General features: G+C 39.6%; 1 protein-coding gene across 1 annotated transcript in view; it reads left to right on the forward strand.

Annotated features, from left to right (window-relative positions):
* LOC126483629 (uncharacterized) overlaps nucleotides 1-16,209 on the forward strand; it is a 111,747-nt gene that overhangs the window by 44,308 nt on the left and 51,230 nt on the right. The window contains exon 4 of the mRNA XM_050106713.1: nucleotides 6,992-7,128. Coding sequence (XP_049962670.1) covers nucleotides 6,992-7,128 — 137 coding nt within the window. The remainder of the gene's footprint in view (nucleotides 1-6,991; nucleotides 7,129-16,209) is intronic.

The following is a 16,209-nucleotide window of genomic DNA, read 5'->3' on the forward strand; positions in this document are numbered from 1 at the left end:
CAACAAGGCAAACGTGTTATTTATAATAAAAATAACTTTTCAACCGAGAGCGTTTCTACCGAGAGCGTTTCTTTATGTAATAATGAAAATCGGTTGCTGTACCATACATCATGGTATGGAATAAGCGGTACAAGATAGATGTTTTATGACATAGCGAGTTTTGGGGCAGTAAATTTAACACTCCATTACACTCTATGTGTCTGACAGATACAGGCTGAGGGTGTTTGATGGCAGGTTTAGACGCGTCGGGGCTACGTTGTCTTCCTCTCTCCTATTACTCCAGCACGTGTTCCTCAACGGGTTAGTCTGACGTTCTCGCGCGTCACATGCACGAGAAGCGATTAATTTTTCTTTTGTACCTGACAGATACATCACCTGTTTTTCAGTAAGCATTTTAGATGTTTCATTTTTGATTTTACCCCTCAATTTCCTTTTAAGAGTAAGTTTTGATACCTTGTGATTATAATTATTTTTGTGAAAACTGATACGTGCGCCTGATAAATACTCATGTATCTATCTGATGAAGGGTGAATATTTATGTTAGTGTGACTACTCCAAATGTTCTGAGTAACTTCCATATGTCCAAGTTACTCGTACATACTCTGTTTTTCCACAATCAGTATTTTTTATTGTCAGGTTCAAAATGACGTCAAAAATAGTTCAGTATGGTCTCGGTAACCTCGCCAGCATACGACAAATTCACCAACTCCAGCTTGATGCCTTTGATAAGAGTGATGACGATGTAAGTCAACCTTCATTAGCTTCAGCTCCTGAAGGAATACCAAACCTCATTCCAGAGGTTCGAGAAGATGCATTTGATACTGATGCAGAAGAAGAGGTTCGAGAAATCGAAGACAACTCTGACACTAAACAAAGTGATTCAGACACACCATCTGATTCAGAAGACGATGACACCTCTTTTTTGTCTCAAAAAAAAAAAAAGAAGAAAAGTATTGGATTCCATCTCATGAAGAAAAACACCTTATCCACGTAATGGGAGTGGCAAACGCCGACTTATAAGACGATTCCCAGGCCTAGGAGGAAAGGTAAAAGAGTCACAGATCATTCTGAAAAACTGGCTCTGTTTATTTGATGACAGCATGTTAGCAATGGTTGTAATTTTCACTAACCAAAATATCGATAGCAGTCGATATAATTATTCACGTGACAGAGATGCTAAAAAGACGGAGAAAAACGAGACAAAAGCGTTTATTGCCGCTCTCTATATGCATGAAAATTGTAAAGCATGGGAACTAAACCTTACAGATTTATTAGTTGGCGATGGATTCGGGAGTGACATATTCCATCTCACCATGCACATCAACAGGCTTCGTTTCTTACTTCAGGCTCTAAGATTCGATGACAGGCAAACCAGAGAAGAGCGAAAAGCTCTGGATCACCTTGTCCAGGTCAGTGAAATTTTTGTAAAATTCGTCAAGAGAGTTATCAAGCGGATGAAGACGTCACCATCGATGAGAAACTGGACGCTTTTAAAGGTTGGTGCTACTTTATTTAATATACTGGGTAGATCTTTCCACCATCTACAAACTCTATGGGCTGATCGATGAGAGGATAAGCAACAAAGAAGGTGTAATGGTCATATGTCCGGAAATGAATAGTTTACAAATTGGATACCGTTTATTCAGTCATAATTTCTTACAGAGACTGTGGTCTAGTACGAGCTGTACCATGCAGCCATAGTTATATTATGCAAGGTTTCTTCCTGAAGGACGTTATTGTTCCTCATGCGTCATGCCCTAGCTCCCTCTCCTGTCATAGTCATTGGTAATGTTGTGTCCGGTTCACTTCTCTTGCTGACTCACCTTGTTGTGGATGTGATACAGTGCTGTACAGAATGGTTCCGTATTAAAATCAAAAGCTTGCCGACATGGTGTTTACTTACGGAAAGGCAAATGGAAATGGGTGGCCGGCAGCAAGGCTGTATCCAGAGATCTATCCCTGCCGAAAACAACCATAGCATGTAATGTTGGCTATGGTGTTTCGTCGTTTGTCTGAGACAGGATCGTTTCAGGAAGGAGGAAATCATGAAGGACATATCTGAAATTTTCGGACAGCAGACCTGGAGGAAAATGTGATATATACTATGTAAGGCGACCGCAATTTCAGTACCAGGCAGTTGGCCCACCTGTAAATGGTAAGCAGACGACCATGTGGAATACTCTCGATGACAAGTGCTACTACCCTTATCACTTACAGCATGTGCAGGGTTTACTGTTATAGGCGTCGGTGTTACCGGAATGTGTGGCTAGGGATAATTGGTGACCGTGTTTTGGGACGAGTCTTCCTTCCACGCCGCCTAACAGGCCGGAACTATCGGCATTTCTTGTTGGATAGTTTGACTCCCCTGGAGGAAGAAGTGCCACTAATGATTCGAAGGGCTGTGTGGCCGCTACATGACGGTCCTGCAGACCACTACGTCGTTAACGTCCGGACGCATGTCAATCGTACCTTCCATGGTCAATGGATTGGACGAGGGGGTCCAGTTGCACGGCGTGCTCCTTCATCGTGCGTGTACAAACTGCGCAGTTATGACTTTTTTCTGATACGTTTGTCTCTCTGCGTCTTAGACTACGTTGTTAAATTGTGTCTGATGGCTAACATCACGATTATTGTTGTGATAGTCACGATCACTGTGGTAACTGAGTACACTATCAAATAAATAAAATAATGGGCAGTTTGACAAAACAATTGGAGGAATTATCAACTTTCTCAGAGTATCTCACTACCCGACTGATGCAGATCGTCCTTCCTAAGTTATTACCTGCACTTAATGTGTAGAGTACATATTTCCATGATGTGATTTCCTACTGTTTCAACTTTTGTGTATGCCACTTGATGCTTTCATTACACACGCTGTATCCGTACATTCACTCAGTACGTATCATGCTTATAATAGAACGTGGATGCTTGATGAAAGCCTTTTTACGTTGTAAATGACATCCAAACTAAATTCAGAGGGACAAATACATTTGTTAACTACGCAAAATATGATAACTGTAGTGCGAAACGTTGTCTTCTCCGAAAAGGCAAATGAAGATAGTACTTAATCGTATCATTATGGCAGGTGAAAAACAAACATTACAATGCGATGGGAACTACAATCACAAAAGGGAAACTTACTGTAATTCATCAAAGAATTTAGAAATGCGAATTGTGATACGAATTACAATCAATGGGCAAACACTGCACACACTCGCGTGTTTATATGGAAGAAAAAGAGATAAATATAGAATGAGAGACACGGACAGAGCCAAAGAGAGAAAGAGAGAGAGGAAGAGAAGAATAAGAGAGAGAAGAGTGGCTGGATGAGGTTCAAAGAAAGACCGAGAGAGAAAAAAGGAGAGAGAGAATTCGGATTCTGAGTGGAAGTACACACGGCGTGAGTACATAGCCCCACCGCCTTCAGCGTCTTCTTTTGTCGCAGGTAGTAATTAGTATCTGTTTGTAGAACAAAAGAGAGGAAATATACTTTCATTTTAAAGTATTTTTCAGCGGCGGCCCGTGAGAGTGAAATAGTATTTCAACAACACAACACTCGTGGCACAGCGGAAGAATTACAAGGAGCATTAGAAGGCCGAATTTACAAACTAATGTTAATGACAGGTACTAGTAGTGTAACAGGTTGTTACTCAAATAATAACTTTTTTATGACATTAGAGGGTCAAAACCAATTCGATAAATACAGCGACTGCAATATTGAACTTTTAATTCAGTTTTATATTTTAAGAGATCTAACACCTGTCTGCAGACACCCGTTACATTGTATGAACTGGTCAATCAATAATGTATAATTGCTTTATCTGAGGCTGCCCTCGTTTTAAAATTATCTGTTCTCTCGAATTTTCTGCGCACGGGTGCTTTACAGATAGAATCATATACATAGCTGCAGCACACTTTCTAATGTCATCAACCTATTTCGCATGAGGTTATGGCCTCACACATTTCGTATTTCATAGACACAGACAAAGAACTCGTAACATCCATCTACCATTAACTGTCTTGGTGATCTGACCCACACGCCTCCACTGTCATGATTATATCTTTCACTTCAGATTGTTCTTTGATACGTGTGACTGTCCTTCGTTCAGTATTAGTAATTTCCGTCTTACATCTTTACGTTTCTCAATGAGGAAAATACGGTTTAGAACACTAATCGCCTTAAAAGCCCATATTCTTTGATTCATCTGATGTCGATGAACTGACAGATGAGGAGAGTTTCGATGATGATGAAACAGGGTGTACTATGGACTGGGTTCTTAAAATATCCAGCCTCAGTATCCTTTTCTTTCAGTAATTCTGATATGTATCGGCTGAATGTATTCAGATTGGCCGAAGAGGATGTAGAATATTTGTTTTCTGAGGAGATAAAGTGGAAGACATGGTTACATTATCACTTGATGTCGATGAACTAACAGATGAAAAAAGTTTCGATGGTGATGTAACAGTGTGTACTATGGTGCAGGATAATCCAGGCACAGTAGAAGGCAACGTGCCGGAGGACGACGACATTCCAAGCTGTTTTACAGCAATTTCACCTTGTGTCAGGAAACTGAATATCAGTCACACCTGAAGACTCGTTTTTCTAAAAAGGAAGAGAGTGAACCATCGGTAGTATTGTCTAAGACATATCCTAACTATCGTTTCGGCAAGTACGTAGTCTGACGGAAACTAACCGTGAGAATGCTGTGAACGCTGTACAATGTTATACGTCGATGGGAATTTTTGAGGAACTGCTTACTTCTAAGTTGCTAAATAGCGTTGTGGCACAAAATGAAAAGTGTGCAGAACAGTGGAACAAAAAGCCGCCGCATTCTACCTCAGCAGATGAACTGAAATTACTTATTGGTTTCGTTAGTTAACTCGGACTCCATACATTGCCCAACCAGAGAGATTGTTGCTCTGAAGATGACAATCGATGACGCACCTTGTAAAAAGTACCACACTACGTAATCAATACTCTGAATTAAAATCAGTGTCTCATTTTGTAGCAAAGAATGAAGGAAGTGATCGAGTATTCAAGGTCAGAAATTTGATTATCATTTCAAGAAGGGAATTTCTGGTGAAATTCTCTCGAGCGGCGATATGATGGTCAGGTACTACGGTCGTCATTCTCCGAAGCAGTTTCTAAAAGGAAACTCGTTATGTTTGGATATAAATTTTGAGCTTTGCATGGAAGTGGTGGCTATTGTTATAATTTTGATTTGTTCTGTGGGAAGGATGTCTCTGGAGATTCTCAATGTTTGGGAAATCGAGTCGTGACAAAAATGCTAGTGTTTCGCTGACCCAAATAGCAGTACGATGTATTTTTATAACTTTTTTTCATATTATCTGTTTGTACAACTAAAACAGATGAGTTTCCATGCCACAAGTAGAATAAGAGAAATCCGAACTCTTGATTGCACTTGCGAAGTAGATAAAATCTTAGCAAAGAAATATCGAGGAAATTATGATACTCATTTTGATACAAACAAGCATATCACCATGAACATCTTGTTTAGGCTTTAGTCAACAGCATGTAAGAATTTTAGAAAATTCATTACACTGTGCTGTCTGTGAAAATGATATTTATTCCGCTACCGGTCTTAAATCATCTTGCTACGACATTCCATTTATGTTGGTTTTCAGTAGTAGTGTATGCCAAAGCATGTATGACACGTTGAAAATGGTTTATTTCATCTAAGTGAGCCTCTGGTTTGAGTTTCTATATGGCAAAAGAGCCAAAATGAAATGAAGCTCGTCGAACACCCTTATCTTGTGACTCAGTACAGCAAATATATGGACTTTGTAGACCATCGTTAGTAGCTTCTGCAGAACATGCGATCGCAGTTCATGAGAAAAAATGATACTGACAAATTTTCATTAGAATTGTTGACGTGGCTGAGGTACATACATACAACAACGTATCTCAGGAGACGAAAAAATTAAGGATATTAGAAGATGAATTCCCACCTCTTATCTGAAAATCGGGCAGAATGAAAGACGAATTAGCAGACCAGTACCATCGTAGACCTTCAGGAAGGAAGCTCTGGACACTGTGAGTCAGTATGGGAGAGGTCTCGTTATTGGAAAAAATTTGGTAGTAAGAGTGATGTAACTTCATGAACTCTTAGTTTTCCTAAATTTCATAATCAACTAGACTTCCCAACTAAATGGTTTGGTTGTAACTGTGCCATCTAACTAGCTACTAATTTCTATGAATATATGTTTCCAACCCTTAGATCGATAGTTATTAGATTCAATATTTTTAGTAAGTGTAATTCATTGATCTTGTAGGTTTTAATCACTAACTTTAGTACATAATTATAATTACAATTTTCATCAAGTGTGTAAATGATGTGACTCAATTTAGAGGCTAACTAAAATCTGTCATTAATCATTTCTCAAAATCTTTCAAGGGTACTGAATTCATTTTGTAATCTGAGCACTTAGATAAATCTTTCCCATGTCGAAATTTAGTGTTTTGTTCTTGATTTTCTTTCCTTAAGAATAAAGCGGAACAAAAATTGTAAAACAGGAAATAAGGTTGAGCAAAGATTGTTTTCTTTATAGGACACCACAGGCACCCAGCATCCTATTTACAGGACAGTGATTATTTTTATTTCTGTCAGAGAGAATACATTTAAATTTCAGCTATATGTTATTTTAGACCTTTTAAACATTTATTAAAAATTTTTAAGGACATTCACACCAAAATAAATTCGGACGCTACGGGTTAAAGCATCACTTGTTAACCTCCATGGTACTCGAGGAAACTGCAGAGGGTAAATACTGTGGGGGAAGGCAGAGACTGGAACACAAACAAGTGAGGTCGTAGGGTGCAAGTACTCTTTTGAAATGAAGGGATGGGAGCAGGAGCGGAATTGCCGGCGGCCCACATCAAACCAGTCAGGAGAATGATGACTCAAAAAAAATCCATGCCGTAGTAAAGAGGAAGGGGCCGCGCTCAGGGTGCTATGTTTGATTATTTCAGCGTGCAACAGGACGTACTACGGCGACGTGGGCCGCACGTACGAGTTGGAGGTACGACGACCGCGGGAAGACCGCCTGCCCTTTCTCTGTCACCTCAACTTCACGGCCGCCGGCGGTGACTATGGGGACATTGTGCAGGTGAGCACAGCGGATTGGCTTCACAGATATACCATGACCTACTCTCTTACTGTTTTTGTGCAATCTAATTGTTCCAATAAACTGTTTCTCTTTTTGCCGTTTGTATGAACAATACGTGATAGACTTCAGACGACATAAGTCCTGCCTTGTACATTCACCTCACTCTCAAGCTAATCGGGAAATACAGCGTGTAAATTAAATAGCGTCCATATTGGAAATATTCTGCAAGCTCACCTTACCTTAATGTACGTAAAGTAGAAATTACCAAGAAATATGTTGACGTCGAGATACATACGTTTCCCTGACAAGTTGGCAGTGCTACGGTGCATGGAAGTGGGACTTCTTGATTTTGAAGATGTAAACTGTCTGTGTTTTAGGACTGAATTTAGTGGACGTTACAATCCCATAGAAAAGACCCTGATAAAAATTCGCCCTTTTTCTCAATGAGTGTTGACCTACAGTAATACTAATACAATGCTGTCTGACTTCATTTAACAAAAATTTAACACAGACAAACTTACGTCACCAAACAGTTAAATCGGGTATATATATTATTTAAGTGGGCTTAGCGAGATAGTCTCTTATCAAAAAACTAAGAATTGATGATACAAAATTCCTATATTCCATCTTATATGCAGAAAAATGCACTGCAAACAGAAAGACTATTCAAAACATAATATTGTGATTAATACATATGAAAGAAGTTATCTAAAAATAATGAACCTATTCACATCAAGATGTTGTTGTTGTTGTTGTGGTCTTCAGTCCTGAGACTGGTTTGATGCAGCTCTCCATGCTACTCTATCCTGTGCAAGCTTTTTCATCTCCCAGTACCTACTGCAACCTACATCCTTCTGAATCTGCTTAGTGTATTCATCTCTTGGTCTCCCTCTACGATTTTTACCCTCCACGCTGCCCTCCAATACTAAATTGGTGATCCCTTGATGCCTCAGAACATGTCCTACCAACCGATCCCTTCGTCTGGTCAACTTGTGCCACAAACTTCTCTTCTCCCCAATCCTATTCAATACTTCCTCATTAGTTACGTGATCTACCCATCTAATCTTCAGCATTCTTCTGTAGCACCACATTTCGAAAGCTTCTATTCTCTTCTTGTCCAAACTATTTATCGTCCATGTTTCACTTCCATACATGGCTACACTCCAGACGAATACTTTCAGAAATGACTTCCTGACACTTAAATCAATACTGGATGTTAACAAATTTCTCTTCTTCAGAAACGATTTCCTTGCCATTGCCAGCCTACATTTTATATCCTCTCTACTTCGACCATCATCAGTTATTTTGCTCCCCAAATAGCAAAACTCCTTTACTACTTTAAGTGCCTCATTTCCTAATCTAATTCCCTCAGCATCACCCGACTTAATTAGACTACATTCCATTACCCTTGTTTTGCTTTTGTTGATGTTCATCTTATATCCTCCTTTCAAGACACTGTCCATTCCATTCAACTGCTCTTCCAAGTCCTTTGCTGTCTCTGACAGAATTACAATGTCATCGGCGAACCTCAAAGTTTTTATTTCTTCTCCATGAATTTTAATACCTACTCCGAATTGTTCTTTTGTTTCCTTTACTGCTTGCTCAATATACAGATTGAACAACATCGGGGAGAGGCTACAACCCTGTCTTACTCCCTTCCCAACCACTGCTTCCCTTTCATGTCCCTCGACTCTTATAACTGCCATCTGGTTTCTGTACAAATTGTAAATAGCCTTTCGCTCCCTGTATTTTACCCCTGCCACCTTTAGAATTTGAAAGAGAGTATTCCAGTCAACATTGTCAAAAGCTTTCTCCAAGTCTACAAATGCTAGAAACGTAGGTTTGCCTTTCCTTAATCTTTCTTCTAAGATAAGTCGTAAGGTCAGTATTGCCTCACGTGTTCCAGTGTTTCTACGGAATCCAAACTGATCTTCCCCGAGGTTGGCTTCTACTAGTTTTCCATTCGTCTGTAAAGAATTCGTGTTAGTATTTTGCAGCTGTGACTTATTAAGCTGATAGTTCGGTAATTTTCACATCTGTCAACACCTCCTTTCTTTGGGATTGGAATTATTATATTCTTCTTGAAGTCTGAGGGTATTTCGCCTGTCTCATACATCATCCTCACCAGATGGTAGAGTTTTGTCAGGACTGGCTCTCCCACGGCCGTCAGTAGTTCCAATGGAATATTGTCTACTCCGGGGGCCTTGTTTCGACTCAGGTCTTTCATCAAGATAGAAAGCCCAATTTAAAATGCATAAACAAAATGTGCCAATAATTCTAATACATAATGCAGTTAATAACCTCGACTATTTCACTGTACAAAAATTAATTACGGTTCTGCAAACAGTAAATTTTTCGTAAAAATGACTCACTAACGAACTGCTACCAGATAGATGAGTCAGTCAGACACATTGCTATTGCTTCGTTCGAAATTAACGATTTTTAGTCCAACATCCAAGTGGATGAAACCATTTATATGATTCAAAATATTTTCCTTACCCACAAAATATTATCATAGGCTGCAATAATGGAACTTATTTATTTCTTAATATGAGTATGTATGTGTTTTAAACCGGGTACCTAGAAACGACGGAGAGGCTTCGTCCAACCGTAGCCATCAGTGGTTCAAAACACCACAACAGGCCACAGCAGTCCACCCACCCCTACCGCCGCCCCACACCGAACCCAGAATTATTGTGTGGTTCGGCCCCCAGTGGGCCCCTCAGGAATTTCTCATACCAAACGAGTGTAACCCCAAATGTTTGCTTGGTAGAGTAATTATTGTGTAGGCGTACGTGGACACAGTGTTTGCGCAGCAATCGCCGACACAGTGTAACTGAGCCGGAATAAGGGGAACCAGCCCGCATTCGCCGAGGCAGATAGAAAACTGCCTTAAAACCATCCACTGGCTGGCTGGAACACCGGACCTCGTCACTAACACGCCGGGCAGTTTCGTGCCGGGGACCGGCGCGCCCGCCGGCCGCGGTGGTCTAGCGGTTCTAGGCGCTCAGTCAGGAACCGCGCGACTGCTACGGTCGCAGGTTCGAATCCTGCCTCGGGCATGGATGTGTGTGATGTCCTTAGGTTAGTTAGGTTTAAGTAGTTCTAAGTTCTAGGGGACTTATGGCCACAGATGTTGAGTCCCATAGTGCTCAGAGCCATTTGAACCACTTGAACCGGCGCGCCTTCCCGCTCGGGAAGCAGCGCGTTAGACTGCGCGGCTTGCTAGTTCTTAATATTAGTACTTCGTTATAACTACCTTTCCTGCAGTAAAATTTCTTTACGCAGACAGAAGGACTAGACATAGTCTCTGTACTAGCTGGCACTGCTGCCAATGTACTTATCAGTCACTTTGAAAACCAGTTTTCTGTAACCATTCATAATAGACATAGAAAGTGACGCATTGCAAAATAAATTTGAACATAGGATTAAACAGCTAATCTGTTGCAAATAATTGTTTGTTACACTGCCTTAAGTTTCGACATCTGCCAACAGTGTCTTCATCTGAATGAACTTTCGAAGTCCATAAAATGACATTGCGAGGAAGCACCGCTCAGAACTTAGAGCAATCATCCCTAAGTCAAAAATAAAATAAAATACGTTCCAGCATTTGCCTAATATGTATGATGTTGGTGCTACGTAGGCACACGAGGCAGAGGCTGGAACGTGTTGTATTTTATTATTGACTTGAGCATAACTGCTCTAAATTCTGAGCATTGCTTCCTCTCAATGTAATTTTACGGTTTTCAAAAGTTCATTCTGACGAAGACACAGTTAGTAGGTGTCGAAACCTCGGTCAATGTACCAGTTATTTGGAGCCGGTTGGCTGTATAATCCTATGTTCAAATTAGCATACGGTTGCTGAGAAGCAGTCATGTTTAAATCTGTAGAAAATAAATGTTGACATTGGATGACAGTAATCTGTTAGCTCATATGTGAATGATGTTCATCCTAATGTTCACTTTGTTGTGGACCTCAGGCAAATGGGTCCATTAATTTTCTCGATTATGCGTTACTAAGTAAATCAGAGGCTTTATTTTGGTTTTTATCGTGGGCCTAAAGTGTATGATGTCCTTAGTTCACAAAATTTTTCACACCCAGCGGAACAAAAGAAATCTTTTTCGAAGCAATGATAAACAGAGTACTTAAATTACGCCTTAATAATACAGAAAAAAATGAATGTTATAAACCATAATACTTCCAAACCAGGTTGTCAATTTTCCATAGATAATTGGGTATATAATTCTAAACTCTTGATCTTGCAAAATAAAGGCAACGAATTTAGTGACAATGATGCAGAAAGATTAGAATTCATTTCAGTTTTTCTGTTCCGCAGATTTAATGATAGGATCGCCTTTAGCACCAATAACACTCCAGTCAGCTACTTGTTCACAACTTCAAAACCAAAAACACTGGTTTACAACTGCAGGCATTTATGAAATTTTCTGCACAGATTGCAAAACCTTTTACATTGGCCAAACAGGCATAAACCTTAACTCAAAGAGCATACAGCAGTAGGGACGAAAATTGTAGAATACCATTGCCTCTCAACTAATTTCAAAACGATACAGTGTCACTAAAATTGCCAATATTCTCCCTGATATCATAAAATGCAGAAAAGATCCCATAAGATAATCTATCAGGAAACTGAATTTACAGTCTTGTTCACTATATTAAGAACGATATTCCTAACTATAATATGCTTAAAAACATTGTTGTGATGGGTACCGTCTAGCTTATGATTGATGTATCGCAGTGTTATTAATTTCACCGATATTACATTTCAGTACATAGTATGGTAGGCCTATTTGTTCTAACTAACAAACCACGTTCAGTTTCTCATGCCTGCATATCGTTGTAACGTCGTGTTTGTGCGCAGAGATGCTCTTTGCTGCTTTCAGTTATTTGTCATATTGGTTTCGTTCATCGTAGGGTCTCTGTGCGTCTTTCTAATAAGATTTTGGTCTGTATTTTGTTTTACCTCTGAAGCTCATCACTCGCCTCTGCCAACTTACCTACCTGCCCGCCGGCCGGAGTGGCGGAGCGGTTCTAGGCGCTTCAGTCTGGAACCGCACGACCGCTACGTTCGCAGGTTCGAATCCTGCCTCGGACGGCAGGTTAGTTAGGTTTAAGTAGTTCTAAGTTCTAGGGGACTGATGACCTCAGATGTTAAATCCCATAATGCTCAGAGCCATTTGAACCATTTGAACTTACCTGCCCCCTGCAGGCCGTCTCTGTAACTTATTCTTCCTTTCGTATGTTTCACCTCCGGGAACGTACCAGCTATCTTTCTGCCTTCTCACAGGACGTCCTACACGTAAGTTCATGTGAAATATGTCAATTTCCTAGACTGTATACGACTTTGCAAATACTTGACCACTATGGTGTTTTTAAGATATTTGATGACGATAATAATAGAAGCTCGAGAAATGAATTAAAAATTTGTGCAACAGCTGGGACTTGAACAAAGGTGTCTTTGCTTGCAGGTTGTTTTTCAACGTCAGTTAGTTTACAAGAAACGAATCCATTTTAATGTTAGACAAGTTCACAGTATATTATTTATTGCACTGTGTGAACAGGTTGTTTTGAATTACGTTTGTCGTTTATGATGGCTGTTACTACATCTTCTTCATTTGATAAGTCTGTCGCACACTATGCAGATACGACTGAATTATGGCCCTGAGAACCAAGTACGCTTACGGTTTTTAAAATAAAAAGAAAAGTGCAATTGATGTAGGCATTTTATTGAAAACCGTAATTAATCTTTCATGTGCCACGTGGTAGCTAAGCCTCGGTAAGACAAGGACTTAGTGTACGAAGTATTCCTGAAACCGATAGAAGCGCTAAGGAATTTAGGCAAATGAAGAACTTGTTTACTCTGACCAGTTGCAAATCAATTACAGTGTACAGAGATTATGAGATCTGTCCCACATTAATAAGAACTGCAAGTCCTACATTTTTTACACATACGGCTCAGCCCAGACAAGAAGCCCTCGCCTCAATTAGGATCGTCAAGTAAGCTCAAAAAAATGTTGAAATGTGTGTGAAATCTTATGGGATTTAACTTCTAAGGTCATCAGTCCCTAAGCTTACACACTACTTTACCTAAATTATCCTAAGGACAAACACACATATCCATGCCCGAGGGAGGACTCGAAACTCCTCCGGGATCAGCCGCACAGTCCATGACTGCAGCGCCTTAGACCGCTTTTTTTTTTTTTAAAGTCTCAGTTTGTTCGCTTTGGTTCGTTGTATCTGCTTTTTTTTTTTAATCTCATTTTTGTTCGTTATTGTTCGTTTCAATTGTTCGTGGCGGACGTCACCTGACGCCCGTTGTAGTTCGTTATTGATCCATTCACTCAGTTTTTTTATTACAGAGGGCAGTCAACCCTCTGACAGAACAAGCTGAGCTACCGTGCCGGCGAGCGCTCGGCTAATCCCGTGCGGTGCCAAGTAAGCATTTGCAGCAAATATTACCTTTCTTTCCGGAGCTCCTCACGCATACAAACCCTAGCTGCAATCTACATCTTAGTCAATACAATCCAGAGCAACCATCGAAGCACGCACAAGAACCGAGCTGTCAGGAGCAAGAACAGAGTAGGATTCTCCATTCCTGTTAAAAAAAAAAAAAGAAAAGAAAAAAAGAAAAACAATCCACGCTGTCTACTTAGCCACCTCTATTTCTCAATGTTGAGCCACCGCTCGGCCCAAAGACAGCAGTTGAGACGAACCAGCACAGATGAGACAGGAGAAATTACGCAGACATTGACTAGTGGGAACAGATATAACAGCAAAGACTGACTGATCGTGAGAAAAACATGCGTAAATATTGATAACGTGGAAGTCGCAACAGGCAACCTGCAATACTTTGTAACACATTTTTTGTTAGTTTGTCAGTCTGTCGACATCAGTATATCTGTTAGTAATGTCTTCTTGACCTACTCGCTTGTAAAAGTAGCTTACAAAACAATTTTTATACATGTGAGACCATTGTTTCTCTCACTGTGTTGTATTGTCGATTGAGTGCATAGTCTTTTGGATCTCTGCAAACGAAACTACTGAAATATAAAAGGCAAAAATAAAGACAGCTGACCAGAATACGAGGAGCTATTGTCATGGAATCATTATTCGCTTCTAGCGTGTAACGTATCTCCCTCTGATGACTTCATCACTAATGAAATCTTAATACGGAAACATAATATTTTGCTTCCAAAGACAGAAAGAAGCACAAGGTCAACAGAAAAGGGGAAGTGTTAAGGCACCAAATGTTGATAAAAACTTCACTTACGTGAAAGCAACTTTAATGTTTAATGTGTTTCAACCCACAGCAATAAAATCTCGCTTCTGTATGTCTACAATAAATACAATCGTCATATTTCACTTTATTTAATTTTGTGCATAATCACACAGAATGATAACCATAACTGATTTTGGTCGAATGTGGGGTATCTACACACTGTATACGTCGTAAGTCACAACTTTTGAATTATTTTTTGCTATTTCTTTATTATTCGCTAATTACTATTCCTTCTTGTATGATACTGGGGAGCGGTGGAGTAAAATTAACGAATAAAGAAACATAAAGGAAACGTTGTTGTACATACGTTTCTTTGAAGAACAACATACCACATCTCAAGACAATGTCTTACGTTTCATTAGTGGAAAATTTCATTAAGTGTTTATATTTCATTAAATATTGAATTCTATATGAGGTGTCATTACTTTCAAAAAAGCAGTTCGTCAAATACACCCCAGGTGGGAACAACATTTCCCAGTTACGGCTGTGTGACGAAAGTAGTATGAAGTAAGTACATTGATAGACGAATGATTTGAATCACACACAGCAAGCAAAAATAGTGAAACCCTCTGGTCTAAATAAAAATGTCATGTTTAAATATCACATAGGGGTTATAATGTATCAACTCTACCATTTTTATGCCGAATAAGGACATAAGCAGGAAATTTAGAACTTGCCAAAAATACACAAAGAACATTACAAAGGCTAAGGTTTGCAAGCTGAAACACCTGTCAGTAAACATTATACACCAAGAAAACGAACATTAGATTTAACTGTTAGGACTTTTTGCGTTGACTGCTGTTAGTAAAAAAAAAAAAATTAAACGGTCGAGGATAGAATGAATAACTAGGAAAATCAAAATCTTGTGACACACAGAAAATGCGAAGATGACGACTTTTAAGAAATCAAAATAAAAAAAAAATGGTTCAATGGCTCTGAGCACTATGGGACAATATCTGAGGTCATCAGTCCCCTAGAACTTAGAACTACTTAAACCTAACTAACCTAAGGACATTACACACATCCATGCCGGAGGCAGGATTAGAACCTGCTACGGTAGCAGTCGCGCGGTTCCGGACTGAAGCGCCTAGAAACGCTCGGCCACCGCGGCCGGCTCAATATACAAGAGGAGGCTTGCGTCCACGTAATGTAGACTCCCAGTGGAACAGACGTTAATTTAAAAAGCCAACGCAGCGTCAATTAATAATACTCTTGGTTAGGGGAGGAATGACAATTACATTGTGCATTACTGATCTAAATGCGAGGAGCATAACTGATTAAGAACATTCAAAAATTATTCTTTATGTGATCTCACATTAGTTCACTAAAAAGTTCTGTGGGAAGATCACCGAATTAAATGAAAATGTAGTAAACGGAGGATGTACGGGAAGAAGACTGTTGGAAACGTTTACCAAAATCTGTAAGTTAAATGACGTGTTGCTCAGCTAAGACTGCTATGGCTTGGGAACTACCAGTTTTGAGAGTTAAGAAAGACTTTGACATGAAAGACAGAGAAAGCAGTATCTACTCCGACATATTGCACTTGCTACGTAAAGCACGCAAAGAACAGACAGAGTTTAAAAAGTCAGTGTCCAATTTGCTGAAAGACATAACTAAACAGGTAGAAAAAATATGTGAAAGATTCTTCGTTAATTACAAAAACTTTCGACTTCTTTGTCCTTTTCTTGATCTAATATTTCATCTCCGCTACACCACACCTAATCAATAGTTTGTTTTCAAATTCTACTCGCTGTTTTATTTAACTTCCGACGCAATACGAACTA

This window comes from Schistocerca serialis, chromosome 1 (genome assembly GCF_023864345.2).
Source record: "Schistocerca serialis cubense isolate TAMUIC-IGC-003099 chromosome 1, iqSchSeri2.2, whole genome shotgun sequence".
NCBI classification, from domain to species: domain Eukaryota; kingdom Metazoa; phylum Arthropoda; class Insecta; order Orthoptera; family Acrididae; genus Schistocerca; species Schistocerca serialis.